Below are 26,870 nucleotides of genomic sequence, written 5' to 3' on the forward strand. Positions count from 1 at the left end.
TTCTTGTGTTTCATCCTTAAAGCTACAGCGTTTGGCCCGTAGCTCACTGGATTATTTTGTTTTGCACCCCTGCAATCTTTCAAGTAGTGGTTTATTTGGTGGTTAACAGTACAAAAATGAAGACATCTATGGGTATAATTATTTAAAAAAAAAAAAAAAAATAATAATTACTTCATTTTTATTAGTTTGATTGCAATGGTCATTCAATAACAATAAACCTTATGGCTGCTTTAAAAAAAAAAAAAAAAAAAAAAAAAAAAAAAACAACAAAGGAAAAATACATTTAAAACAGTCATTATACAAGCCACAACTAACTAAATGCATAAGTCTATAATTTTTTGTCTTTTTAATCATTATTCATAAAATAGAAATAACACCAACAAACAGTGTTTGTTGGTGTTATTGGTGTTTGTTGGTATAATTTTCAAGTGTTAAACACTTGAAAATTATATTTATGGTATGCAAAGTATGCATGGAAAACTGTTCAAACATTTTTGCAGTTAATTACCTTGTCAAGAAACATCACTTCAGCATTGAAAATGTAGAGAAAGTAAAATTACATTTAATGTGTTTTGTTCTGAAGAAAATTCTTAGTTCCGTTTTGGTTGTCGAGAATCTCTTGCTACTTGTTATCGCCACGATAGAAGCACAGATGGGCGGATGGCTGATCAGGCCCGTCATAGATAAGAAAAAAAAACGTGGTCACGTGTTTCCTTGTTTACCATGTTGGGAGGACAGGGTTAAAGAAAGCCTGAAAGTCTACTACCATGTGGTTACAGTTCCTGCTCTGTTAGAGATGTTACATAAAGGTGAGCACCAACAAACACACGCAACACACAACTTGAAAAATCTCTGCAGTCTCTTTACAGTTAGTTTACACATTTTTTAAAAAGGTTTATTTATTTTAAAATGCAGCTTATATCCTATCATGATGCACTTTGGAAAAAAATCAACAGGTAATAAAAACTGATTGCAGAAACATAGTATCACAGAGTAAACATGAATCAATTTTTGCAGGGCGAGGGGGAAGTCTGAAGATACATTAGGGCACCAAATTAAGCGGTCCATAAATATTTGACAAAGTCAATAATTGCAGAAGACATTTAATTATAAATTGCATCAGAACCAGGAAATGTTTCTTCTCTTATCATCTCCCTTGTCAGTTTCTGAACAACCCAAACACCAGTCATACCAGTCCATTGAAATCTTGTTAAAATGAATCAGCCTAAGCAGATGGGATCTGTGAAAGCAAATCTATGCGCTGTTTTCTCCTTAAAATCTCTTGATGTTGAGCAAACAAGGTTTTTGGTTCACTTCCATGATGCACTGCCAAGACTGTAGTCTGAGTAAAGAGGGGGAGGGGGAACCTCTGTCTTCTGGTGTTAGGACACAAGGGCATCAATACCTGCAGGGGTTAAGACCATGGCCTGCAGTAGGTCTGACAGAGAGATGATGCCCTTTACTACATCAGCCTTGTCCACCAAGACCAGCCGATGGACCTGGGCGAAAGAAGAAAACGAGAGATCCTCTTTATTATCCTGAAATGATGAAAAATCTGATAAAGGGCAGAAAAACACCTGCCTCAGCTGTGACTATCCGCTCTATCACGGTTTCCAAAGTTTCATCTGGATGGCACTTGATCACACCCTCGACATAACACGAGCGTCTGCGAATGGCTTCCTGCATCGTCATGTCCAGATTGTTATAAATCTTCTGGGCTGCAAGGTTCTACCAAACACAGATTGGTTCAGAAAAACAGCAAACTCTGCAGGTGTTTCGACAAATAGTCTGACGGGAAACCTCTATGATACTCACAATGACATCAAATCTTGAGTAGAGTGCAACCACCCTGCCTGAAAAGTAGTTTGTTTTTTTTAATTAGCCTCCAAAGCTGAGAAATACATGCAAAAAAAAAAAAAAGCTTACTGTGAAAATGATACCTTGTTCATCCACCACAGGGAGTGCCGACACCCGCCTTTCTACAAATACAGAGAGGGCATCATAAAGTGTTGCTGTTTGCTGAATGGTGGCGATGTTTCTGAAAGTTCCTATCCCCAGCTGCTGGATCTGCCTCTGGAGGAATGCAGGCCTGGGAAGCTTTTTCCCCTGAAAGTATCCAAACAAACACCTTACAGTTATGGAAGCTCATGCATTTCCTTTTTCAGGAAACCTCAGCTTAAAGCCGTCTCACGAATAGATGGAGGAACTTGAGGATTCTTTTGTGAGTCAGGATGTGCAAGACATTTCCAGACTCGGGATCGATGACAGGCAGCCTGTGGATTTTGTGCCTCAGTAAGGAATAGATGGCATCGAAGAGGCTACAGCAGGAGAAGAGATAACAGAGGAATTTACCGCCTTGCAGGAAAAGACAAGCAGACTTTGCACCGATTGATGCGTGCACTCACCTGGCCTCTGGAGAAATACTAACAAGTAACTGATTGGGATACTGTAAGTAGACATCTAAACAGAAGAGGAGGGAGAGCTCATGTGGAAATTCACTGAGATGTGTGCGCAGAGAAAATGGCATTTATCTGTGCTGGTTATTTACTTCGAAGTGAATCACCTCTCCATGTCTCAATCCTGTGGCTCTCCAGCCCATACATCTGGACCTTCAGTGGGAAAACACAACATGAGTCATTAGTTTGAGCAGCTCATGAGAGGCAGCTCATAAATCAAGCTCTACATATGTATCAACCTTGTTTTTTACTCCCCTCTATATGCATTTAATACTTTCTGCAGCTTACAGCAAATAGAAACTGTGTTGAACAACCTATAACATTTCTGATTTCTTAGTGGGCTAACTCGGCGCAAGCCCAAGGGGTCACAAGAGTCAGAGAGCCTTCACTAAAATACAAATATGCATCCCAAAACAGACACAAAGGCATAAATATTCCCACAGAAAAAGAAGAGAGAGAGGGGGGGGTATTGCTAAATATCACTCATCTACAGAAAAACAAGACAGTTATGTGAATTTGAACAAAAACTGGCCAAATGGCACACAAAAAACATTGAAAACGATTAGAATGATTTAATAAAAAACATCTAATTATGACAAAATGGCATAAAAGAGGCAAAGAGAAATAGATGTAAAAGTACCAAAATGTTTCAAAAAACCAACCAAGTTAAAAGCAAATGATCTTAATATGCTAAATGAATCACACGAGACAGAAAAAAAAATGCTATGAAGAGACACTAAACAACCTGAAACAGATGCAAGATGTCCAAAAAAAAAAAACCATACATGTTATATAAATGGGCAAACTTGTCTATAAAAAGAAAAAAAATAAAAGAAAATTAAATATAATCAATGTCAGACACAAATGATTGGTTACAAACTGATGCAGACTTGCTGAAATGATGAACATAAAAGGATATAAAATCGGACATATGACACACAAAGTGAGCAGATTGAACAGAACTGGATCATAATGACTCATAATGCTAATAAAACAAACACAAACTGAAGAAGAACAAGTATGGAAAAAAGACCTTTTAATAACTAAAAATGAAAAGATAAATAATGCTACTTACAAAATGTGTAAATATGATAAAAATCATGCATAAAAAAAGCATTGTTTATGATTGTGTGTCAGGATGGTTTGTAGTCATTGCAAAACAAGTACGGCGTGTTTCACACACACGTCGAGACATCTGTCGTTGCATAATCTGTCAGTCTTGCTTTTGTAGAACAGTCAAATAAGAAGTTACGTGGCTTTAAGCTGCTATCCTCACCATGGGAGACTTGTAATAGCAATGGAGGATGTTGATGAAATCTGTAATGGTCAGCATGCCTGGAAAAGAAAAGAATTTCTTTCCTTTTTTCTTTTAAACTGTGAGCTGGAAATATATTCATAATGATAACTGAACATCTTACCCACAAATTTCTGCAACTTACTGTCCCATAAAGGTGCAGCTCTCAAGCCATTTGCAACCAGTGCAAAAAAGGCCTTTTTCACCTAAACAGGTGAATGAAATTGAAATTTAACACATAATAAAACTCAAAATATTTACAAATAAGCTAGTCCTTTTGGAAAAAAAGGCTCATTTCAAATTTCGTGACTGCAAAATATTTAGAACTTGCAATATCTCTAGCTATGCATTTTTTTTTTATTGTTCTTTTTTGTTTTGCACGTTTGTTTTGTTTTCAATTGTGTAATTTTTTAATTGTTTAATTTAACATTATCTTTGAATTAGAAACTAATGAAAATGATGCCTCTTTCCCCATAGTAAGAAGTCATTTAAAAAAATTCCTGGATCCAGATCACTCCCAAAATCTTTATATTCTCTTCCGAAGAGTTCCTGAAAATTTAACATCAATCCATCCATAACTTTGTGAGTTATGTTGTTAAAAGATCAAAGCTTGACCTCTGCCTTGCCGGAAGTAAAACATAAATAAATAAATAAATAAAAGGCAGGATACTTGAATCATTTTGCTTCATGACCTCTTAGGTATTGCTGTAAGCATTTACAGAACTATGTACTTCATTTAAATAGTTTTGTTTTCCTGTCTCAGCTGGTAAATAGTCCATTTTGTGTACTATTTGTTTCATAATGTACCAAATAGGGGTTTGGAAAATCCAATCGACAAATCAAATGTCAAGATTTTTTGTTTCACATTTTTAAAATGGATTTTTTTTCCATTTAAAAAAAATTGTTTTTTTTTTTCAAATAACTAAAAATACTGCTTTGTAAAAAAATTTTTTGTAATTTTTATTGATCTTTTTACTTGTCTTGGGCATTATAGCAGCAGAATGATGGTCTGGCTACTGGGTTGTTTTTCTTAATTTAAATGAAGAAATTTGACGAGCAAAAAAAGCTTTGCATTTTTTTATTTTTTTTATTTTAAGTCTAACTATTGTAACTATTGTACTATTGTAAGGAAAAAAAAAAAAAGTTTAAGTATCAAAACTAATGTTAAACAAAAATCTCTGTTACATATGTTGCTTGAACAATAAGTTTAAAATTTTGTTATTATTTCCATTGTACTCGGTGTCCCAGCTTTGTTAAGTTTATGCATCTGTTGGAAATCTGTGATCTTACTTGCAATGTTGTATCAAATATGACCAGTTTGCAGCTGGTTGGAATGGCGTCATAGCAGCGGTGGCTTTTCATGAAATTCAAGTAGACTGTGGCATCAACCTCTAGGAGAAATGACAACAGCTGATCAATAAGGAAGCAGATGTAGGCATGGGTATATGTGTGTGTGTCTACAGATATATGCTGATGCACACAAACAAGACAGACCTGCACATCTAAATATAATAAATGTTCACATGAAGAATCCAGCAGCAGTTAACATACCAGTACTTTGCTTCTGCGTTTCCCGCTTCTCTTCCGACACCTACAACACAACAAGTCAAACTCTCCACATATTTTCAAAACCGTTACAGGACGACTTATTTCTGGATTTCAATCACAGCTTTAACTTCATATGCACTCCTTATTAAATTCTACTTGTAATAACATTTCACCTGTGACAGAGGATCCATAACTCCATGGGAAAAGTTGGTTTCGCGGCAGCAAACGCTGGTGGCTGATTTCTTCCCCTCTGCTACGAGCAGTTGGGTCTATATTAGGAGTCCTCGGGTGGTATGTTGGGCCAGGGTTGAAGGAGGGGAGGAGTAAATGTAGCTGGCAGAGACTCAAGAGGAGGAACTCTGTGTTCTACCAAAACAAGAAATCCACCTTCTTGTCTGTGTAGTTATCCTTTTCTGGACTTCCACTGATGTTTAAATGCATAAAGTGAAAAGTTTATAACAGCAGTGTTTCAGCCAATAATGACCACGTGGTTCAAAGAAAAGCATTTATTAATTCTAGGTTTTCTAACACTCTTTCACCATATTTGTATTTTACACCATGTACAAAATTATATGTCTTTGTGCTCCAAAGTGTATCAAATTCAAACGCTCCTATGTTTGTCGAAAGGTTCAATAACAACAGTTAATGTCCACATTTAAACGGGCACATAAAAATGTTTTTTTTTTTTTTCTTAATTTAATTTTTGTCTGGTGTTTGTAAGATTTAGAGAATAAGCAGTAACAGTAAAATAAAAATGACATAGTGGTGACAACAGAGCCGAAAGTGCAAAAACCAGATCAAACCAAAGAACACTGCAGTTAGCCTTTTAACGTGTCATACACAAAACCAAAAACCTGCTATAAGCTGTATAAAAACCCACGTAGCTCATCCTTTAGACCCATTTTACCAAAAAGAAGAAACTTTAATTTGGCTTTAACGCTGTCACAGCAACGTGGCTGACCAATAAACGGACTTAGTCCCTTCTTCTCACAGAGTCAGATCATTTAAAGAAAAAAAAAGATACTGTTAAGCATCTCAACTTATAGATATGCTGTGCAACCTTCACACACATTCATCAACTTGCCAAATAGCAGCAGCTTATACATAATGGCTGCAATGTAACAACTCAGAAGACATTCATCACAATGGCCCTTCATCCCCACCTGACAGATTTCAACTTTAAATCAATTTTAAAAGAGCAAAACTTTTTTGTTACTACTAAACAAAACATTAAAATATCTCCATATTTGGTGGCGGCAGCAGAAAAAAAAGGGGGAGTGTCAGATGTACGATTGCGTTTGACTCTGCTGTACTTAACTAGAAAGACACCTTCACCCTGTGCTGTGTCAACAGAAATCTTACTGGAAAGCGCGCCTGTGTTCCACATCTGCACAAATAAACAAACACGACTTGGAAAAACCGATGAGCCATGAAAATAATGCTGGTTCAATCTCCAGAGTGGATCACTGCAGGTTGACAGCTTGTGGTGTCTCTAGCCAGGCATTAGAAGTGCATAGATTTTGTCAGCAGGCAACATGCATTTCGGGTGGCAGGGGTGAAGCTGAACAGGAGGAAGAACCCCCAACTTGAAATCCAGACTTGGTTCTGCAGCTCCGAGGAGGCTGGAGGACAGCCAGGACAACTGTTGTTGGTTGTCAAAAGGACTCGGGCTCAAGACTGCTGTGGTGTTTCCAAGCTCACACTGAACATGAGAGGAGGTTGGGTCACAGCCAGGACAGATGAAGGAGGCAGCAGACCAGGATCGGGGGGCTTCTACTTCAGCCTTCCTTTCAGGGTGCATGTGACCCACTGATGAAAGCAGGGAACCCCAGAGACACATCACAGATGGCTGTGCAGACACTGAAGGTGGACTTTGTCTTTGGTTTTGGCCGATTTTAAGTGCACCGGCCTGACGGTTCAGACTTTTGTTCGCCAAGACACAACAGGGGAGGTGGCGGGCTGGAGCACTGGTTTCTGGACTTAGGTTGGAAGTCTGGAGATGGGAGAAGCTGATTTCGTTTGGTTGAGACAACAGCGACTGGCCGCTTCTGCAGAGACTGAGCTGGTGCAGGACAGCACTGGTGGCAATGAGGCCAGCTATACTGGTTAGATAAACCAGACCCAGCATACAAGAAACCTGAAGAGAAAATTAAATAAGTCAAATCACTTTTCCCTCGATGCCTGTTTCACTTATTTTATTTTTTTCCCCCCTTCGGAGGGATGTAAAATTCAGAAAACATAGTAAACACACCTGAAGGGAAATTTACAATGTTACTCACCTTTGTAAAGTGCTGATAAAGGGCTGTAAGGGCTTGACTCCATGCAGACTGCTCCAGCAGCACACACAGGTCAGTGTAGGTAAACCAGCCGCGTTTCATTCCCTGCCGTTCCGCGATGCTACACACACACACAGCGCAGAATGAGGAAAAAAATGCGTCATCACTAAAGCAATTAAGAGTAAACACAACATGCTGCAGTTTTTCAACATCAAATCAGAAATAAAACATATATATAAAGATCAAATTAATGTAATTTGAGAACAGAATATTTAGCATGTTAGAACGTGCTGATAACAAACCTGGTTTCCAGCTGGCTTAATGTGTCGAAGAAGTCATTTGGCTCTGTGAAAAGGCTCCACTCCTGAAGAACACAACACAATGTTTTAAACCAATAGCTTGGAAAAAAAAAAACAAACCTTCTATTCTTTAGTAGACACTTTTATCCAAAGATACAGATGCAGGCATATACACATAGTGCCACTCACAATGGCGTTCAAGAAATTCATCTCCAGGTTATTGACAGTTTGGACGTCCAGTTTCCCAGCTGCTCCCCATTCATCATTGAACACCTCTTCCTCCTCACCTTCATCATACAGGTACTTGCTGGCGACCATCTAAACCAAATTGAGACATATAAGGGTCAGCTACTGGTATAAGATAAAGCTTGAAAAACAGAAGTATAGTTTCCATCAGTGTCAGACACATACTATTAACAACATGTATAGAATAACCTATGTGACCCAAGCACATACCATCGAGATCAGGAAAAGGTCAGAAGAAGAGATCTTTTGCAGGTATTCGGGGTTTCTATGTCGGAGCCTTTCAATGTAAACCAAAGCCAGCATCATGGCACATGGAGAGATGCAAGCCTCCCTGATAATGAGGAGGGAAAAAGTCTTGTTTTAGAAACAACACTGACAGAGCTGACGGGAAGAGTTACTGATTTAAGATCACAGGTACTTCACATCGTACAAACCTGGCAACATGAGCAGCATATTTCTTCTGGAGCTTTCGTATTGGGCTTGGGGCAGACTTCTGGAAGATTTCGACAGCGATATCTGAAACCAAAGCGGATAATTTGTTTTAAAGCTAAAAAGTGATAACACGACTGCTTTCCAGGCACGTTTCTGAATGGCATGAATAATGTTGAACCAAAATGCGTCAATATATTATTTAACATCTGAAGTAAAACTTATTTAGGTTCAGTAACTTAGGAAGGCTGAAAAATACTTTGTTAAAGAATAACAATTTAAATAAACACACTTAATGACATGAAATTAACCAGCTGCTGGGAACAAGGCTGAAGTTAGCTTCCAATTCGCAGCTTCTGATTCGCAATACGTGTAAAGGGCAATTCCACATTTTTGGAAAACTAGACTACAGTAGACCAGGTCCTGACAAAAAAATTACAACACTTAGACTCTTCAAACCTGGACTGAAATATTCTACATACTATGCAGATTCAAGAAAATGCAGTTTCTAATTTGTGAAACTTTTAATCTATTTGTGAAAATGCAAATTAGGCTCATTTTATGACATTTTTGGCATCTGGACCACATTAGACCAGGTCCTGACAAAATACTACAGCACTTAAGACTCTTCAAACCAGGACTGAAATATTCTACATAATATACAGTGTCATTAAAACATCATTTATGATTTGTGAAACCTTTATTCAATTTGTGAAAATGCAAATTAGGCTAATTGTATGAAATCTTTGGCATCTGGACCACATTAGAGCAAGTCCTGACAAAAAAATTACAAGACTTAGACTCCTCAACCATGGACTGAAATATTCTACATACTCACCTGTTACAGGACAAGACAGGGCATCAAGGGAAACATCTTTGTCCAGGCCATAGTACAGTCTCTTTCTCACTCGTTCAGTCAACTTTTCATGTCCAGGAAGAAACTGAAAACAACAACAGTATGCTAACATTAGCTTAGTTGTGGTTAGTTTGCGGAACAAGGCTAGTAGGGTACAGATTGGCCTGAAAAATACCACAAGTTCGTCAAACTAACCAGTGTTCAGCACAACTGATTAAACACTTAGATAGTTAATGTGGTAGACATATTATACAACAACAATATTAGCTTTTAGCTAATGCATGGTTGCTGAGTTAGCCTCACCAAGTTAACTACTCATAGAAACTAGCGATATTTGACTTTAATGGCAATAATAAGAGTTTAAAAACGAAGTAAACGCTTTAATCAGTATTACATAGAGAGGTAACTAAATACCCACATATTGTTTGTTTTTATTTTAGATGTCAAGTTAGCTTTAAGTTGCAAGCTGGCTAATACGCTTTGCGTATGCTAGCTTTATAGTTAGCGGTTTTAGCTCAAAAACGTACCGTGAACTCCTGGAAATCCGAAAATTGAAACGTATTTTCGTTAAATAACGCGTCAAATTCCATGATTACTGTAAATTTAGCATTAATCTACAGTATTTGGTAGAGACTTTTTTCCTGGCCTGGACCCCGCCCGCCTGTTTGGGTGAAGCAGCTCCGCTGAAACACGCCCTTACCGGGGCCAGGCTAACCAGGCCCAGTGTTGCCAGATCATGTGAGAAAAACAAGCAACCAGCGAGACGAAAACAAGCCCAGAAGAAGCAACCTGGCCCCTCAGAAAACTTTTTTGGCACTAATGTTGAACTTTATATATATATATATATATATATATATATATATATATATATATATATATATATATATATATATATATATATATATATATATATATATATATATATATATATATGTGATAACATATATAGTTATCACAAAAACTCTTCCTTCACTCATGGGTGAAGCCACCAAGAACAATGGACAGCCTTCAGAGAAAAAAAAAAAAGTCTCATCAACATCATGTTATCATTCTTTTTCTGTGAAAAAAGGCCAAGTAATCATGAATTCTGCAGGGTATGTAAACTTATGAGCATAGGGGTGGATCCATGTGAAGTAAAATATTTGTTAAATTAAGCAACATATGAGCTGTAATCTCTTTTTTGGCATGCAAAAGATCAATTTCTGAAGTCAAATATAGGGATGGCCATACGCAACAACTGATTTTGACAGAAATGCACCATCATCAAATATTTATAATAATTCATAAACATAATTGGATACTGTAGCGTTCTCCATATAAATCTTTCTGTAATAAATTAACGAATAAATCACGTTAATTGGCCTTTAGCCTGCATCCTAAATGCAAATGCATAACCAGAGGAGTGAAGCAGCAACATGCGTGAACATCGTTTCATCTCTTCGTTTCACTTGTTAATCAGCTAAAGCACTAAAAGGTTGTAAAAACGTACTTTTTGTGTTAAAATGCGCCTGATATCACATGTCACATCAGTTTTGTGGCGAGAGGAACAGCAGCAGATATCGGACGCTAAACACCTGTTTGGGCAGCGTGGTTACCAAGGAAATGGGTTTTTAGGACAGATCCAAGAAATAGATAAACCACTCTGTGATACTTTTCACATAAATGTGTATAAGTAAGAAATACTTCAGGAATGGTTCATACTGGGAATAAATGAAGCCCAAATAAGCAACCAGTGTTTTGAAAACAAGCCCAAAGTCGCCTATAATACGCGGACCTGGCAACATTGGTGACGTCAGAAACCTCCAGCCGTTTGCCTCCTTATCAAGACGGACAGTGCAGACGGCGCACGCTGTGCTGTTACACAAGCATAAAACTACATCATTATACTAAAACTATTTTTAAAGATGTATTGTTTTAATCTTAAAGTAATACACGGGAAAACTTTCAATTCTGATTGAACAGACTGAAACGTGAAAGACCTTTATTGTGTACACAGCAATTACATGACAAAACTGCGTATTTACAGTTGTGTAATGATGGAACACCCTCTGTGAGGTGGACAAAACACAGCAAATGATAGGCAAATATGCAGAATATGACTATATTGTATAATTATTACATATTACCTAGGAGGATATTTCCTGCATGGACGATTAAGTTAAATAGCAGATACTTCTGAGTGCTGACCATTGTAATAGTCAATTAAATAAATGCTGTCAGTCAGTATGGTTTGTCTCCTAATGAATGACATAAATCATACAATCCTATATAAAAAAAACACGTATGATTTCTGAAGTGCAAGTTCTTGACAATTTAAAGGATGGCACGACCAGTTCTTCAAGGCTTTTCCTTAATGATTGAGTGTGTATAAATGTTCATGCATCTACTTAAAACAGTATCACTTTAAAATAACAGCTAAATCTAACAAAAATATAAACACAAAAATCCCTGACATGATAAAAAGTTATTGTTATTCATATAGTCTTCAGTGGGAAACAGAACTATCAGCACTGATTGAAGAAAAAAAAAAAAAAAGACATTTTTTTTCTACTGAAATCCCTTACAATTATTTAAAGCTGCACCAGGAAAGAAAATCAAACAAAAACAGCTTTGTTTTGACCGACAACAAAAACAAAACAAACAAACAAAAAAAAAGAACATACACACAAAAAAACCCTGGCCAAAGCTAATTGTTAAAACAAATATAAAAAATAAACTGGCTGAAGTGCCTCCACTATATGTATAGTAGTTTCAGTTTAAGCGCAATGCATTTAAAACCCATCACATTTCTTTGTGGTAAAATGCCGTTTTTAAATGTAACATCTCTTTTCTGTTGTATGAGTATGTTCAACTTTTTGCTCAAACAATTAGTGTTTCTGCCTGGAGTTTTTTTTTTTAAATCAGGCCCCTTCTCTTCTCTCCTGGACCTGCACATTGTAAAATCCTAACAACAAATAACATTACCTCACTTTCACCAGCATTCAGTCACTAAAATAAAGCATTTACTTGCTAAAAAAGGTAATATAACAAATGTAGCTAAATGCATTCAGTGACCATGGGGGGCTGAAGAGGTCGATGGCGGCTGCAGTTTCTCAGACTTGCGATCTTTGGCTTCTGTGTCCGATGAGGAATCTGAGTCCTGGGCCTGTTGCTGTTTCATCCACATGTCGGAGTATAAGCCTCCTTTGAGCAGCAATTCCTCGTGCCTTGGATAAAGACATGGTTGTTAAATCCTGTAAAGGGAGGGGCTGCATGTCGTTGTCAGAAAAGCAGGTCAACAGGACACACTTACCGTCCTCGCTCGGCAATACGCCCGTCGCTGACAACCAGAATCTGGTCCGCTCCGATGATGGTGGACAACCTTTTATGGTTAAAACAAAACAAAACGTACCTATCAGTGGAAACGAAGACAAAAGTAAAAATCAGGAGGGGAAAAAAAATGCAAGAGGATCTGTTACCTGTGGGCTACAACAACTGTTGTCCGATTGGCACAGACTTTAGCCAGGGAGGACTGGATGTTGCGCTCTGTCTGAGTGTCCAGTGCAGACGTCGCCTACAGAAACACACCATGAACAAAACTTCTAATGACGGCAGCCTTATAGTTTCATCTTTCTGGAAAACCAGTCTACTGTACTGAATCTGTGCAACTGATTCAGGAAATTTAATCTACAAAACTGGATTAAAAAAAAAAGAAGGAAATGAGTCTGTAAAAGATGCATGATATTCCAAATCTGTCCATATTCATGTACCTCGTCTAGCAGGATGATCTGAGGTGCTTTGAGGATAGTTCTGGCGATGGCCACCCTCTGTTTCTCTCCCCCGCTCAGCTTCAGACCCCTTTCTCCCACCTGTGTGTCATAACCTAGCAGATCCAGACATGTAAATGAGGTTTTTTGTTGTGACGTTATACGTCCTATAAATAAGAGAGGGAGTGGCGTACGCGTTACCTTCAGGGAAGGCCATGATTTTATCGTGGATGTCTGCAGCTACCGCAGCCTCCTCCACCTCCTGGTCACTGGCAGTGATGCGACCGTAGCGAATGTTTTCTCTGATGGTGTCATTGAAAAGCACGGTGTCCTGGGGAACCACGCCGATATGAGCCCGCAGAGAGGTTTGCTTCACCTGAACACAGACAAATACAGCAAAAAGTGTTTCTGTGACTCTTGATGACTTCAGACATGTGAATTAATGTGGATGTTATAAAAACCACTGTGATACTGTTAGTGTAAACATAAATGTCCTTATAAGGATTACTGCAAATCTATACACTTGCTGCCATTGAAGCACGTTATTGCAAACAAACATGTTGGTTTATTATTATTTTGAATTCTCATATTTAGTTAAACATTTTGTAGCATTCCTCCTGCCAAACACTTACTTTAGAGATGTCCTGGCCATCAATACGAATGCAGCCTCCCTGAACGTTGTAGAAACGGAAGAGCAGCCGAACGATGGTGCTCTTCCCAGACCCAGACTGGCCCACCTAGCGGAGAATAAGAAAAACAATGATAATAAAAGCATAACAGAGAACAGCTGGAATACCACTGGTGAGATTTACATTTGACATACCAGTGCAACCGTCTGTCCTGGGAGAACGGTGAAGGAAACATCTTGCAGAATCTCCTTGCTGAGAAAAAACAAAACAAAACAGTAAATAATGAATTCATCTGACTAAGTTTTCAACTAAACCATGAAATCAAACTTAAACAAACCCATTTGTGTAGCTGAAGTAGACGTTTTCAAACTCCACTTTGCCCAGTTTATACAGCAGATTCCCAGCATTTACTTCATCTTTTACCTGCATAAAGAGACACATACAGAACATTAAAAAAGGGCACATAAATCAGCACTGAAACCATGGCAACAAATAATTCTCAGTCCCGAATGTACCTCTTCCTCTTCCTCAAACAGTTTGAACATGCTTTCCATGTCGATGAAAGAGTTTTGGATCATTCTGCAGAAACAAAAAGAAGAAAACTGACATTGAGAAAGAACAAAAGAGCTCAGGCAAAACACACAGGCAGCAACTCGACCAATGGAAGAAGTAGATCACCTTCGATTTGCTGTTTTTCTGACTACATAGAGCTTCAACTCCCTGTAATGTTCATACATTTCAAATCTTAAAAGTAAAAGAATAACACAATTATGGCAGCAGGTGGCGTTGTTGCAACATTTACGCGGAGTAACACATTTTTCACTTTCAAAACAAAAAAAATCACTTCATGTGTTAAAAATTATGTGGTTTGCAATAAAGGAAAGAAAAGTTTTGGTCTGATGACAAAGAATTTATTCCTATTTCCTCAGGCTGTGGATACAGAATCACACAAAGTGAAATAAACTCCTTTTGTTCCCAGTGCAGTGGCATGTTAAAGTAAAATGTCTTTTTTTGTTGTTTTATGGAACAAATCTTATTTTTAATTTTTTTTTCAGTTTTATACTTCCTAGTGAGGAATATTTTGCTTAAGAATAATACCTCAAAAACTGTTTTGTTTATTTTTAGTGGTTTATATTCACTGATTTTATTGGCAAGTCATTTTTTCTACTGATGACCTGTCTGTAAACCAGGTTTCCCATTAGGAATGATAAATAAATTACCTTATTTGAGAAATTAGTCCAAACCTCTGTGTGGAAGCAAAACTTTAACATGATAACTTATGTAAAGAACAACATTTCTGATGTGATTCCATGACAGGGTTGTATCACTTTAATTTTTAGTTTTAATTCTATATAAACTCAGCTAGCGGATCTCCTTCCCACAGAGCTGAGAAATAAACTTCTGATGTTTTGTTTTTTTTGTCCTTTTTTGAGCTTTAATACCTGCAGTGGAAACATTTGGTAGTTAAAATTTTAATGCTATGTGTTATTAGAAGCCCACTGCTGCAGAAAACTGCTGCCACCCCACCACCTCTGAGGCATCTTTGTGCAAACAGTAAACAGCGAATTCTCCTTTTAAGGCAGATGTACAGAGTTAAATCACTTGAGTGGCGTACGGTTAAGATGATCAGACACAAAGCTGTATTTGCCTCCTCTTACCTGTAGTAAGTTCCAAACCAGTTGAGAGGAGTATAAAGCTGGATGATGTATGTGCCGAACAGAACAAAATCTCCAACCTAAGATTAGAGGATCATTTTCATTGTCATGCTCAGTAAAGTTAGGCTTATTTTAATGTTAAAAAACAATAACTACAATCTAACTTTGAGCTATAAACAGTGTACGAGCACCTGAAACCTTCTTTCTGTGACGAAGTATGCGCAGAGCAGAGAGCCGGCCAGCAGCCCAGATCCAATGATAATATTCTGAGTTTGATTCAGGAATGCCAGAGATGCCTGAGTTTTCCACTCTGAAACCTGAAACAGACACAACAAACATTAAAAGCACGCTTCAAGACTGCACTAATAGGCATGATATGCAATATTTTCACTGATTAAATGAGAGTTAAATGAGAATAAAAAGCTGAAGGTATCTCCTCAACTTCTCCTTGGATGCAGTTGGTAACAATAACACTCTTGTAAATCCAAACAAAAGCTGCTTGTTCCTGACTTCAAATACAATTTAGACGACCATTACTCCAACTTATGAACAGCTTTTTACCTCCACTGACTTCATAAATAATGATTTTTTTTTCTCAACTTAATGCTGCTGTGGGTTTAAGTAACGTATTTATCAGATGAAACCAACTCTGCATGTTTCTGGCTTCGGTTTGACGACAGCGACAACCAAACACCGGTCTACGTTGACAGTTCTGAACATGCTTGATCTGAATCCTGTCAGACAACCAGTTTTACCTGGAAGTTTTCTTATATTTAACTGTGCATACATAAATACCTCGGACTTACCTGATATTTCAAGATGGCATCTTCAAAACGGCCGACCTCATAGTTCTCTGCGTTGTAGTATTTCACCTTTTAAAATAAGAGAAAAAATATTCCAAGCTTTGAATGGTGCTTTAAGCCCTTTAAAGCCCCCGAATATTGCTTCACTTTGTCTTGTAAATCTAAAGTAACTTCTTGATGAACCAAAAGGCAAAATGTTTAATGTACCGTCTCAAAATTTAACAAGGAGTCCACAGCTTTGGACTTGGCGTTGTTGTCCTGCTGATTCATGTCTCGCCTGTACTTGGTTCTCCATTCGGTGATGATGATGGTCAGAGCTGAGGGCCATTGACAACAGTGAGGACACTTTCTAGTTTTTGGGAAGATTCCAGCAGAGTATGGACCACTTACTGAGGTAGAGGGCCATGCAGATGAAGATGATGAGGCCAAACCAGGCGTTGAAATTAGTGATGAAGTAGATGATGGAAATGACAATATCAGCGATGGTTGGAAAGATGCTGAAGACAATGTAGCTGTAAAAAAAAAAAAAAAAAAGATGGTTGAGTCCATTTTATCTTCATTTACAAACTGGGAAATAGTTCATTAGAGTCCGAACTCGAATCCCAGGAGTCGATACACATTTACTGAAATCTGAGTCAAAAGTTTCAGGGTCCCACCCATAGACCGTATATAAAGAGATGGACAGAGATGGACGTCAACCACAGGTTTCTGAAGAGCTGAACTGAGGCTCGGTGGGCGGTTCCTACCATCGCCATGTTGGCAGCGTCATGTGTGTCGTCTCGCCCGGAAAATACAAATATGGACAAAGAGGTGGAGCTGAAAGGGCAGCTGTGAGCATCATGGTGGATGATTGACATCGAGGGAACTCTGAGCTTTCTGTAGCTAAGAGCTAACCGAGCTAACCCCGAGATAACGGGAGCTAACTAGCTAACAGAGGTAAGCGGGCTAAAGCTAAAGCTAAGTCGCGTTGTTAACCGGCTAAAAACCGCGGTTGTTCTACGTTCTTCTTACTTGAAGCCGGAGATCGGGTACCTGTCAATCAAAAGGACACGCCCCGAGCTTCGAGATTAAATTACTTTAAAACGGGCGAGTTAGAAAAAAATTGACTCCCCCCACAGTTGTCATGAAGGTAAACCTGACCTATAAACCGAAAATGGATTTTTGAACCAGGCTGTAAACATGTTTATTTCTGCTGTGAAGTTGGTCTTTTTAACATGGGAGTCTATGGGGATTCGCTCTGTTTTGGAGCCCCTAGTGGATGAAGGGGGAACTGCAGTTTTATGCACTTCTGCATCGGCTTCACTTTGTACCGCCGGAGGTTGCCGCTTGGTCCCACCTGAGCAAGCTGTTGATGGAGCTGGTGCCACGGTCAATGCTTCGCAGCACGTCACCGGTTTTGCGACCCAGATGCCAGCGCAGAGAGAGGGAGTGCAAGTGGGCAAACAGGCGAACCTGGACCACCCGATTGGTGAACTGTTGAACCCGGATCCAGAGGAAAGAGCGCATATTGCTGACGAACCCGGAGGCACCTGGGAAGAAAGGATGGACATTTTTTTTTTTTTTTTTTTTAAAGGAGTAAAACAAGGTATTTGCCTTTCGACATATTTCTGTTCAGGACATGAATAAGAAGGGTTTACCTGCCCCGCCTCCCTGCAGGAACTTGAGGAACACATACATGCACACCGTCTTGGCCAGGGTGTGCCAGCTGCTGCCACCAGTCAGTTCGTTCACTGTGGGAGAGACGCAGGTAAATAAAGGGGAAAAAAAAAGATATTTTTTATGAGGCTTTTCAAGCATCCAGACAGGCTGAAATGACGTGAGTTCTAACTTGTTCTAGAAAGAGGCTCAGCTGTGTAACATTAATTACATCATCGCAGAAAGAGACGACGACGACAACACATACCAATATTTTTGTAGTAAATGGGTACAAAGACATTTATTGCCCTCTCAACTCCCAGTAGTCCCAAACAGAAGAGGACCAGTAGCTGGAGAGTGATGTTGCCCCGGGGCCACATGTAGGGAACAAGCAGTCGGACTTTCTTCCTGAAACCCTGCCAGGTGGACTGGTTTTCCTCTGTTCTTCCCAACAGGCTCTGTGATCCAGATACAAACACATTATGACATCCCGCTGTGTTTATAACTTTAAAACAACAACGCTGCTTAAAGTGGAAAACGTAGAACTAATGGAAGACAGGCCAAGGGCCGAGGCTCCACACGTGTTCATGTGAGACAGATCCGGAAAGCAGGCAGAGACGTTCAGTCACTCTTCTGCTGAATTACACAGAAACTTCCAAGGAGAAGTCCTCAGTTTGATGGCAGTATCTTATATTTACCTCTGTATCAGTGGTATCTTCACTAATATGCACGTCCTTGCCATGGGAATGGTTCGCACCCACATACCATCGCAGATGTCATGTCTGACACTGATAACCAACTGATTTAACTGGTTTAACTTAGGGATCCTCACTCCTGGTGTCCTGCAGGGTTTAACCCTTACATGCATGAATTAATAAAAAAAAACAATGCAACATTGTTTTTAAATACAGTATTTTACCTCTACAGACATATGCAATGACACTCTTTTTGTTAATTCGTGATATTTAGAATTTATCATGTTTATGATTTATTTTAATGTATTCTACTATGAAAATCTTCTATAAAATATAGTTGCGTCATTTTCTTTTCCTATTTACTGCAAAGGCAAAGTTGAGTAATTACATTATGTTTGATTATATCATATATTTATTTATTCTCCAGTGAGTGGAAATTGGATGACATCCAACATCCACTGAAGTGGTTTGTTTACAAAAATTCATGAATGAATTCATGAATTTGCAAGAAAAAAAAGCTTGTAAATAGGTGTCCACTATATCGCTACTATACATAAAAGGGTTAAAGGTTTCCCTCCTCCAACATGCTTGACTCTACTCAGTGGATAATTAGCAGATTGGGCAGAACTCAAAATCCAGTTCTACAGTGTGAGTCTGAACCAGGTGTGTTGCAGCAGGGAAACTTCTTAAACCTGCAGGACACAAGCCTTAGAGGACCAGGACTGATGCGGGAGCTCATCTTTCGAGCTGACCAACAGATTTTCAGGCTAAATTACTCGATGTTGTCTGTATGGTGGCATGATTCGATTCGATGCAATCTGTTGCTTTCTATCATAGGCTATGTATGAATTGGCTCGAAATGATGTGTATGTAAAGTTCCCTGTGACAACATTGTTGTGAAGTGGTGCTGTACAAATAAAGCTGAAATGAATTGAATGTTTTTTTTATGCAGTGCCACTCTTGGCCTTTATGTATTGAGAGTTCCCCAGATTTCCTGCATATGCCAAGAGATAAAAGTTCATTACAACTTTCATTAAATGCATTTATGTTTAAACCAAACAATGATTCACTGACTTCAGCACAATGTAGTGAACTATGATCCATCTTCACTTGGAAAGTCAAAGGCTTTAGTAGATTTTCTTTTAAATACCCAACCCTGGCACCCTTATCACCATCTTATCTTAATTGATATGCTGTTTGTTATAAATCTAATAAAACAAACAAGTATAGTGCTTTCAGTAAATGCTAAATTTGATCATTTTAAAATAAAATGAATTTCGTTGGAAAGGATTTCTCTTGTGCTTTTTTTTTTTTTTTTTACTATCATAACAAAATTTCAAAGAAATTGATCAAACAGAATTAACTTTTTGTTGCATTTCTGAAAACCTTCCAAAAAATAACTTTGCCTTTAAAACAGCATTAAATAGTATAAAAGCAACCCAGGTGTTTTATTATTTTGTTTTAAATTCAGTATAACGAGATGGTGGTTTAGCATCTATTATAGCATCAGTACCTGACCACTGTTCTCCACATCGCGCTCATCTTCATTTATCAGAAGCATGTAAGGTCTACGTGGTAATCCTGGAGCCTTCAGACCGATGAAGAAGAGCAGTCCAGTGCCGCTGTAGCGTATCAGCCACAGTGCAAATGGCACCTGAGGGGTCCAAACGCATGAACAACAGATCAACACAGAAGCCACATGACAGTTAAATAACATGCAACAGTGAGGAGATGCTGCTATAATGCCCACATTAGTTTTGCATTATAATAATAGTCAAAATGAGGGTTTCAGTTCAGTGAAAACTAGATAAAATGTGCTTAATATGTTTTAAAATACATAGTTTATTCAAGAGGCAGGTAAATAACCACAAAAGTTCCTTAAAAAGACATAAAAATCTTAAAGTCATGCTTACAGCTGAGAAAATACAAAGTGGAGCTTTCTGTGCTGACTCAGGGTGGGCGGGGAAAGATTTTCCTCATGTTTTGATTGGTTAGCAGCATCTAACAAAGCCTGTACAATGACTCAGCAAAAACTTTCAAGTCACGTCTGTGTTCTTTGGATGGATACTGGATCTTTTACATTTTCTTTTGGCTTCATAGTTTGGAGAGGAGTGGCTCAAAATACACACATACACTTTAGAAACCAACATAACCTTTGGCCAGTTAGACTGAAAGATTTCTACTCATAATGTCTCTTAAAATTAAGTTGACTAGCCTTGTTCTTGAATAGATAGTAAAGGCAAAGAAGTCCACAGGATTACAGTGAAAATATTTGGTCCAAATTGCACAATAGCTTGAAAGTAAGTCTTCCCCAACCTGCTTCTGAGTGTTCTCCAGGCTCCACCACCAGTGAGGGCTGTACCAGGAGATGAAGGCTAGGTTTTCAGCCGAGAAAGCCACGGCCCAGAACACCAGCAGGACGGTGCTGTGTCCTCGTGTCCGGTCCATCAACAGGACCCTCCATCTCTCTACCCTGAGCGTGGCCAAAGCCCAGGCCCACCCCATGGTGGAAAAGCAGCCATAAAGCACCACATAACCTGGAAGCTCTCCTCCACTGGCAACCTGCCACACCATCCCACCAACATACTGGAGAATGAGGAGGATGGAAACGGCCAGCTGGAAACCGTAGAGGCGCGAGCGTGGGATGAACTTGGGTTCCATCGTTGTGCCATACTTCTGGTAGCAAATGCAGTGGATGGTGCCGAGGAAGAAGGAGATGGTGAGAAGGATGGTGGGGACCAGTGTGAAGTAGAAGCAGGGGGAGATGCCTTCATCCACCCAGGTGTGTGAGATGGAGGCATTCGCTTCACAGTAACTCCTCATCAACACCATGACTGCAACTGGAGGAGAAATGATTCATTTAAAGCTATGGCAGAAGTAAAGAAAAGTGCAGAAAAAGGCAGCAGAAATGTGTGAAAACAACAAGCTAGAGCTTTAAGAGGGAAAGACACATTTTTGCATCACACAACCACGACTGGCTGACTCAATGTACTGAATTTGACTGTTAAATATAAGACTTATTCTGCAGTAAATATACCAATCTGACAAACATAATCAAAATATGTGACAGTGGGTTCTTCTAACAAACCAAGAAGTCAAAGTGCAAACCGGTTTTTAGTCCACATGCAATTAAGAGCTGGCATGACAAATAAAGTGTTATTAACACGTAGTTTAGCAAAAAAAAAAAAAAAAGACATTAACCAGTCGCCTTCTGCTAATTTATAATAATACCATACCTGTCAGACACACAGGTTGCTGTTAACTTTGAGCAATGTACACACTCCACCTTTCCGCAACAGAGGTTAATCCAGCGAAGACGAGACTCCGCTTTCCATTCACTGCAAGCCGGTTTGTTGTCGAAAACACGCCGCTTGTAATGAAATTAACAGCTGAATGTACAGGTACTACATGTCTACTTGTCTGTCATCGCTACAGCCAAGTGTGTATACTGTGGCTGTGGAACCGGTTGCCCTTGTCGCGTTGTGTTAGAAAACAGCAATCCATGACTCGGCAATCTACACTTACGCAACACAGCCTGGCAACGTGCGTAAGCGTCAGCGCCCCCTAGAGGAGGAAAGGGAGACTACTTCGAAGGGCTTTAAGATGGAAAGAGAGAACATGAAAGAAATAGGAAAAAATATATTATTTCTTTGTAAAAACACTGTTTCCCACAAAAAAAAAAAAAAAAAAAAAAAAAAAAAAAATCCACCTTTGTAAAACCTGTATATTTGCCTAATTTGTTTTATCTTTTTTTTTTTTTTTTTTTTTTTTTTTTTTTTTTACTGAATTTCCCTTTGGGATTAATAAAGTTTTTTTTAAAAATTTAATTTAATTTAAATTAAAGTAATTTAATTTAATTTAATTTTATTTCACTTAATTTCATTTAATTTAATAGTTTAAATTTGTAAGCGAATTGCATTTATGGGATCTGCAGCAGAGTAAGTGGGTTGAACAATTTGCAGAATCTTCTCTGCAGTGTCAGTGGTAAACTGGCCACTTTATTAGGTGCAATTGCTTACTTGTTTGTTAACACATATCATTCAGTGACAGCTATCACTCCATCCATTTAGGTATGTACGCGCAGTCAAACGACTTGCTGAAGTTCGAACTTGAGCATCAGAATGAGGAAGAAAGGAGTTTTCAGTGACTTTGAAAGTCACATTGTTGCTAGTGCCAAACAGGCTGGTCTGAGTATTGAGAAACTGATGATCTACTGGGACTTTTACACTCAACTGCCTCTAGGGTTTACTAAAAACAAAACCAGTGTAAAAATGAAAAAAATATCCATCGAATGACAGTTGCCTGCACCAAAATGCCAGAACATCCAACCTACATGGGCTACAGCAGCGGAAGACCACACCAAAATGTACATAAGCTCACCAAAATGGGACAGATGATTTGGTCTGATGAGTCCTTTCAGCCACAACAATCTGATTGTAGGATCAGAATTGTACATAAGCAGCATGAAAGTATGAATCCATTCTACCTCATACTCACAGTTCAGGCTGCTAGAGGTGAAATGTCATGTGGGATCAATACAAAGGGGTAAAAATAACCTCCAAGATGTCAGTGTGAGCAGTGAGGGAAAACTAAGCCTGAGATAAAGATGTTGTTCTGATGTGACGTTCAAAACAAAGAAAATGAAACAAGAATGAAAGTGTGGGACATACACACACCACAGATACACTCACACATGATGAAGACTGGGTTGGAAAAAGTGGTCAATCTTAGCATCTAGAGCCTTCACAATGGGCACAAAGAGCTGGTAATCTTTTTCATCTTCCCGGATCTATTGTGAGAGGAGAAAGGAACCTCATGTCAGTCTCTTCTCTATCCTCCATGATTCAACAGCCTGCCCATCTAAAACCTCATGTCTTTTTCTTTTATGTGGGAACCTCCACATACAGCCTCATTAAAAGCCTAAATGTGCCATTAATTGGATTCAGTCTTATCGTTTTCTCCATCTGCGATTACCTGCTCAGCTTTATTAAGACCTGTTTTCAGTGACTCGCCGTTCTACATTCTGTCTAACGCAGATAACATTTTCCCTTGTTGTCTTGAAAGGACGATGTTATTTACTCTGTTAAAGCTAACAGAGATGTTTGCTTTATCTGAAGAAACCTATCAAACACAGATAAATAACTTGTCTGTCTATAGTTACAAACAGAAATATATAAGAGAAGATTTCATGGTTCTATCTTCTGTTACTTTTGATAATCAACAGAAAAATGTTAATAGATTGTGCTTTTTGTACTCAATTTCTAATATGCCACATATGCAGTGTACTGATAAATGTGATTAAGATGTTTTTTGGTCTCTGGGCAGATTAGACAGTAGGAATTTAAACATGACTGGAGGGTAGAAATGTATTCAAAGAGCAAGCAGTAGAAAAACTGACCCAAAGCATATCATCCATCAAACATGACCACATTGGCTATCCAGGGCTTTTATGGTTGCCCCTGGATCACTGGTGTCAAGGTATATTGATAATGTGATGACTGATTGAATTGGAAGGAGCAACATTTACAACCCAGATCCAGTTCGAACTGATGGATGGTACAGCACAGTGTAACCTGTTGAGGTTGATTTTCATTCTCAGCTTATAAACTGTGTTTCTGCTTAGACATGACTTGAACTACACTACTTTCTATTTATATATATGCTCTCGCCAGGTGGTGAATGGACTATGTGGGTCGACCTGGGGAGAAAGCTCCAGTTTCCCAGGAAGATTGTAGAGACGTCGCTTCAGCCAGACCTGATGTGGTCAAAACCAACTCACTGTCATGTGGGAGGATGGTTTTAGGCTGCTAATGAGTGCAAGCCTGCTAAGTACACCAATCTAGTGGCAGAGAGTAGGGAGACTGGCTGGAAAGCCATTATATGCACCATTGATGTGGGGTGTAGGGGCTTCGTTGGGTCCTCAGATGTCTGCCTGCTTCATTATATGGGATTCATATGGGGTGTTGGGAAGCCAAACCTGGCAGAGGAGGCAGAAAAAGGCAGCTTCTGGATGTGGCTGAGGAGGACGTAAAGGGACTGGAGGCCCAACACCAGGGGCATCAGCAGGGACTCTCAGGGAGAGATCTCTGCCGTCCCTCCACCACCTGGAGATGTACTGATGTTAAAGGTGTGAAACATTCATGACTGTTGGTCACCAGCTGATGACCCGTGTAACCCGACAGGTAGACCACAAACCTGTATTTTCCAGCATATGACATGCACATGCAGCTGATGATGTAGTTACCAATATAAATAACCTGCTATAAATAATGTGACAGAAGATTCTGTGCATGGAAAAGTAGTAAAAACCAACTAGAAACAGCTATTATTGAAATAATAGCAACTGTGAATGCCCATTTATTGAACTATGCTGACTGACTGAAATGAAATTGCATAAGGATAAGAAATTGGAAAAAAAAAGCACAAGTGACTTTTTTTTTTTTAACTGCACCACATCAGGATTGTATTGAAGCACACTGACTTACTCTCTACACCACTGGTACTCTTAGTTGCAATTTGGAAAAAGCATTGAAATTTTTTCCAATTAGGATGGGAAGGCTTTTTTTTCTTCCACTTCCAGCAGGGTGTAATTAGCGGAATTGCAAAAACATGTGCAAAGTCCAATGCACAGTGGGTTTGAAAGACTTTCATCCAATCACAAGGCTGAATGAATGTTTTAACAAAACGCTAAATATCTCAAAAACTACAAAGATTTGAAACGACAGAAGTCGTAGCACACATCTCCCGAAGGAGCTGCAGGGTTTGAGATGGGAATGATTGAAGTGACCTGAACGGCGCAGGAGGAGTAGTGCGGCAAAGATTGGCGGAATAATAATAAAAATGGCTGAACAGGATCTCAATTCACATTAATGAAACTATAGACTTGCGAGCGATGGTGCACACAGACTGCTGTGAAAGTAAGTCGTGCATAACTTCTATAAAAAGAAAGAAAGAAAAAAAAAAAGCTGCTTAATTAGCTACTGACCACTGAAGCAACCAGCTGCATCAGCTATAAGTGTGCTGTAATTGTTTAATTCAGGTAACTGACCGTGGAAATGAGCCATCAGAAGACAGCAGCGACTAATGATGAAAGCAGACAAGTCTGGTAGATTGCTCCAGACATCAAAAAGTTGCTGACTGCAACAATTTTCTACTTTTTAGCTTGTGTCTATTTATTATTCTGTGTATTGACCAAGTAAATGGAAATTATTCCTAAAGGATTCATGTAATATTATTGCTGCAACTAAAATAAATGTCTTAACTGCCTGATTTCCAAGGCCACTGCAGGGGTATACAGACAAAATGACACAAATTAGATTACTACCTTAAATAATAAAAAAAAAAAAATTGAATGCGTATTTAATTAATTTACTTCATATTTTGGAACATTTTCCAGGAGTTGCTTCGGTGCCAAACACTTACTTTTGAAATATCTTTGCCATTAGGGTAAATGAAGTCTTGTTGCCTTTTAAATGAATGCAAGAGCAGGTATATGATGGCTCTTTTCACAAATCCTGACAGCCCCACTTTGGAAATGTTAGCATAAAATGAACACAGAAGGTATTTGTAAGTAGAACAGGAAACATCTCTTTCAATATTTGTTCAAAGAGAAAATTGTCTGCATTTAAATGTTTGAAACAGCAACACAGATACAAACACTTGCTGGTTTCAAATTGACTTCTGGATGTTTATGAAATAATTCTGGATTAAATATTTTGCAGGGATATCCCCATTCAGTACAAACTGCACATCTAAGCAGCTATTTATATCCCTATCTGCTTCTTTTAGAGCTGCTTTTAGACTGAGAACCTTTAACTCAGAATGAATAGTAAGGGATTTTGTGTTTGGTTTATAATTTCTTTCATTTAATTACACCAGTTTGTGGTGTGATCTACATTATTGCAAAGTCTGTTAAGTCACCTTTACAATGAGGCGTAACTTATAAGAATTGTGCTTCGATGGAGCAACACAGCTAAACATGTCGGCAGTGACGCCCAAAAATGTGCATAAATCCCCTCCAAAAACTCTTCCCCCTTGCAGAACCAGGATCATCACAGACTATTTGGAAGCGGATTCCAGGCCTCAACTCAGCTAAACACTTGTTGAATCAGTTTGGGTTTGCTATTTGTGTCAGAGTGACCAGCAAAACCAGGCTTCTTGTCCCCATGCATATCGTGGTTGAGGAATGGGACACCATCCCACAGTGGAATGTGAACTTCTGCACACTACTGAGGTCCCAAACATGGTGAAATAAAGTGTAAAAATGCTCAACATGTTATTTTTTCATCATTGTGGGAAAATGC

At 38.8% G+C, this 26,870-nt stretch overlaps 3 protein-coding genes across 9 annotated transcripts; all 3 read right to left on the minus strand.

Moving 5' to 3' along the window:
- Positions 1-544: 544 nt before the first annotated feature.
- Positions 545-5,584, minus strand: prkag3a (protein kinase, AMP-activated, gamma 3a non-catalytic subunit). 6 transcript variants are annotated; one of them, XM_079264227.1, is made up of 12 exons: positions 5,472-5,582; positions 5,302-5,341; positions 5,041-5,139; positions 3,896-3,956; positions 3,733-3,791; positions 2,564-2,609; positions 2,406-2,460; positions 2,192-2,318; positions 1,941-2,106; positions 1,816-1,853; positions 1,582-1,728; positions 545-1,499 (listed from the first exon to the last, which is right to left on the minus strand). In XM_079264227.1, exons 1-12 carry the CDS (start codon positions 5,495-5,497, stop codon positions 1,383-1,385), a joined length of 981 nt encoding a protein of 326 aa, XP_079120353.1. In that variant the 5' UTR covers positions 5,498-5,582; the 3' UTR covers positions 545-1,382. The 6 variants fall into 6 exon arrangements, with proteins under 6 accessions (XP_079120353.1, XP_079120351.1, XP_079120352.1 ...); XM_079264225.1 differs by having other exon boundaries at positions 3,875-3,956; positions 5,472-5,581; XM_079264226.1 differs by having other exon boundaries at positions 2,549-2,609; positions 5,472-5,580.
- Positions 5,585-5,795: 211 nt separating this feature from the next.
- Positions 5,796-10,109, minus strand: cnppd1 (cyclin Pas1/PHO80 domain containing 1). The gene is made up of 8 exons (XM_079263630.1): positions 9,932-10,109; positions 9,387-9,489; positions 8,554-8,635; positions 8,330-8,450; positions 8,063-8,191; positions 7,877-7,938; positions 7,578-7,695; positions 5,796-7,435 (listed from the first exon to the last, which is right to left on the minus strand). Exons 1-8 carry the CDS (start codon positions 9,992-9,994, stop codon positions 6,791-6,793), a joined length of 1,323 nt encoding a protein of 440 aa, XP_079119756.1. The 5' UTR covers positions 9,995-10,109; the 3' UTR covers positions 5,796-6,790.
- A 1,277-nt stretch (positions 10,110-11,386) lies between these two features.
- abcb6a (ATP binding cassette subfamily B member 6 (LAN blood group) a) lies at positions 11,387-22,064 on the minus strand. 2 transcript variants are annotated; one of them, XM_079263750.1, is made up of 20 exons: positions 21,854-22,064; positions 20,884-21,407; positions 20,081-20,221; positions 18,141-18,330; positions 17,875-17,967; positions 17,574-17,766; positions 16,628-16,749; positions 16,445-16,554; positions 16,241-16,306; positions 15,626-15,751; positions 15,438-15,514; positions 14,295-14,358; positions 14,117-14,202; positions 13,974-14,031; positions 13,783-13,887; positions 13,352-13,526; positions 13,154-13,266; positions 12,863-12,957; positions 12,697-12,765; positions 11,387-12,610 (listed from the first exon to the last, which is right to left on the minus strand). In XM_079263750.1, exons 2-20 carry the CDS (start codon positions 21,397-21,399, stop codon positions 12,451-12,453), a joined length of 2,559 nt encoding a protein of 852 aa, XP_079119876.1. In that variant the 5' UTR covers positions 21,400-21,407; positions 21,854-22,064; the 3' UTR covers positions 11,387-12,450. The 2 variants fall into 2 exon arrangements, with proteins under 2 accessions (XP_079119876.1, XP_079119875.1); XM_079263749.1 differs by having other exon boundaries at positions 21,804-22,064.
- Positions 22,065-26,870: the final 4,806 nt, after the last annotated feature.

This window comes from Telmatherina bonti (genome assembly GCF_933228915.1).
Source record: "Telmatherina bonti genome assembly, chromosome: 24".
In the NCBI taxonomy this organism is placed as follows: Eukaryota; Metazoa; Chordata; class Actinopteri; order Atheriniformes; family Telmatherinidae; genus Telmatherina; species Telmatherina bonti.

Excerpts from the sequence above, each read along its gene's own strand:
- prkag3a (XM_079264224.1), bottom strand. The coding sequence starts at position 5,497 with ATGGAGTTATGGATCCTCTGTCACAG. Across the intron at positions 2,610-3,732 it reads GCTATTACAAGTCTCCCATG|GTCCAGATGTATGGGCTGGA; the intron begins GTGAGGATAGCA and ends TTCCCACTGAAG. Across the intron at positions 1,854-1,940 it reads CCCTGTGGTGGATGAACAAG|GCAGGGTGGTTGCACTCTAC; the intron begins GTATCATTTTCA and ends ACTACTTTTCAG.
- cnppd1 (XM_079263630.1), bottom strand. The coding sequence starts at position 9,994 with ATGGAATTTGACGCGTTATTTAACGAAAATACGTTTCAATTTTCGGAT. Across the intron at positions 9,490-9,931 it reads CGGATTTCCAGGAGTTCACG|TTTCTTCCTGGACATGAAAA; the intron begins GTACGTTTTTGA and ends TGTTGTTTTCAG. Across the intron at positions 8,636-9,386 it reads CCTGTCTTGTCCTGTAACAG|ATATCGCTGTCGAAATCTTC; the intron begins GTGAGTATGTAG and ends CTTTGGTTTCAG.
- abcb6a (XM_079263750.1), bottom strand. The coding sequence starts at position 21,399 with ATGGTGTTGATGAGGAGTTACTGTGAAGCGAATGCCTCCATCTCACAC. Across the intron at positions 16,750-17,573 it reads TCCATCAACAGCTTGCTCAG|CTACATTGTCTTCAGCATCT; the intron begins GTGGGACCAAGC and ends TTTTTTTTACAG. Across the intron at positions 12,958-13,153 it reads AGATCATCCTGCTAGACGAG|GCGACGTCTGCACTGGACAC; the intron begins GTACATGAATAT and ends GTGTTTCTGTAG.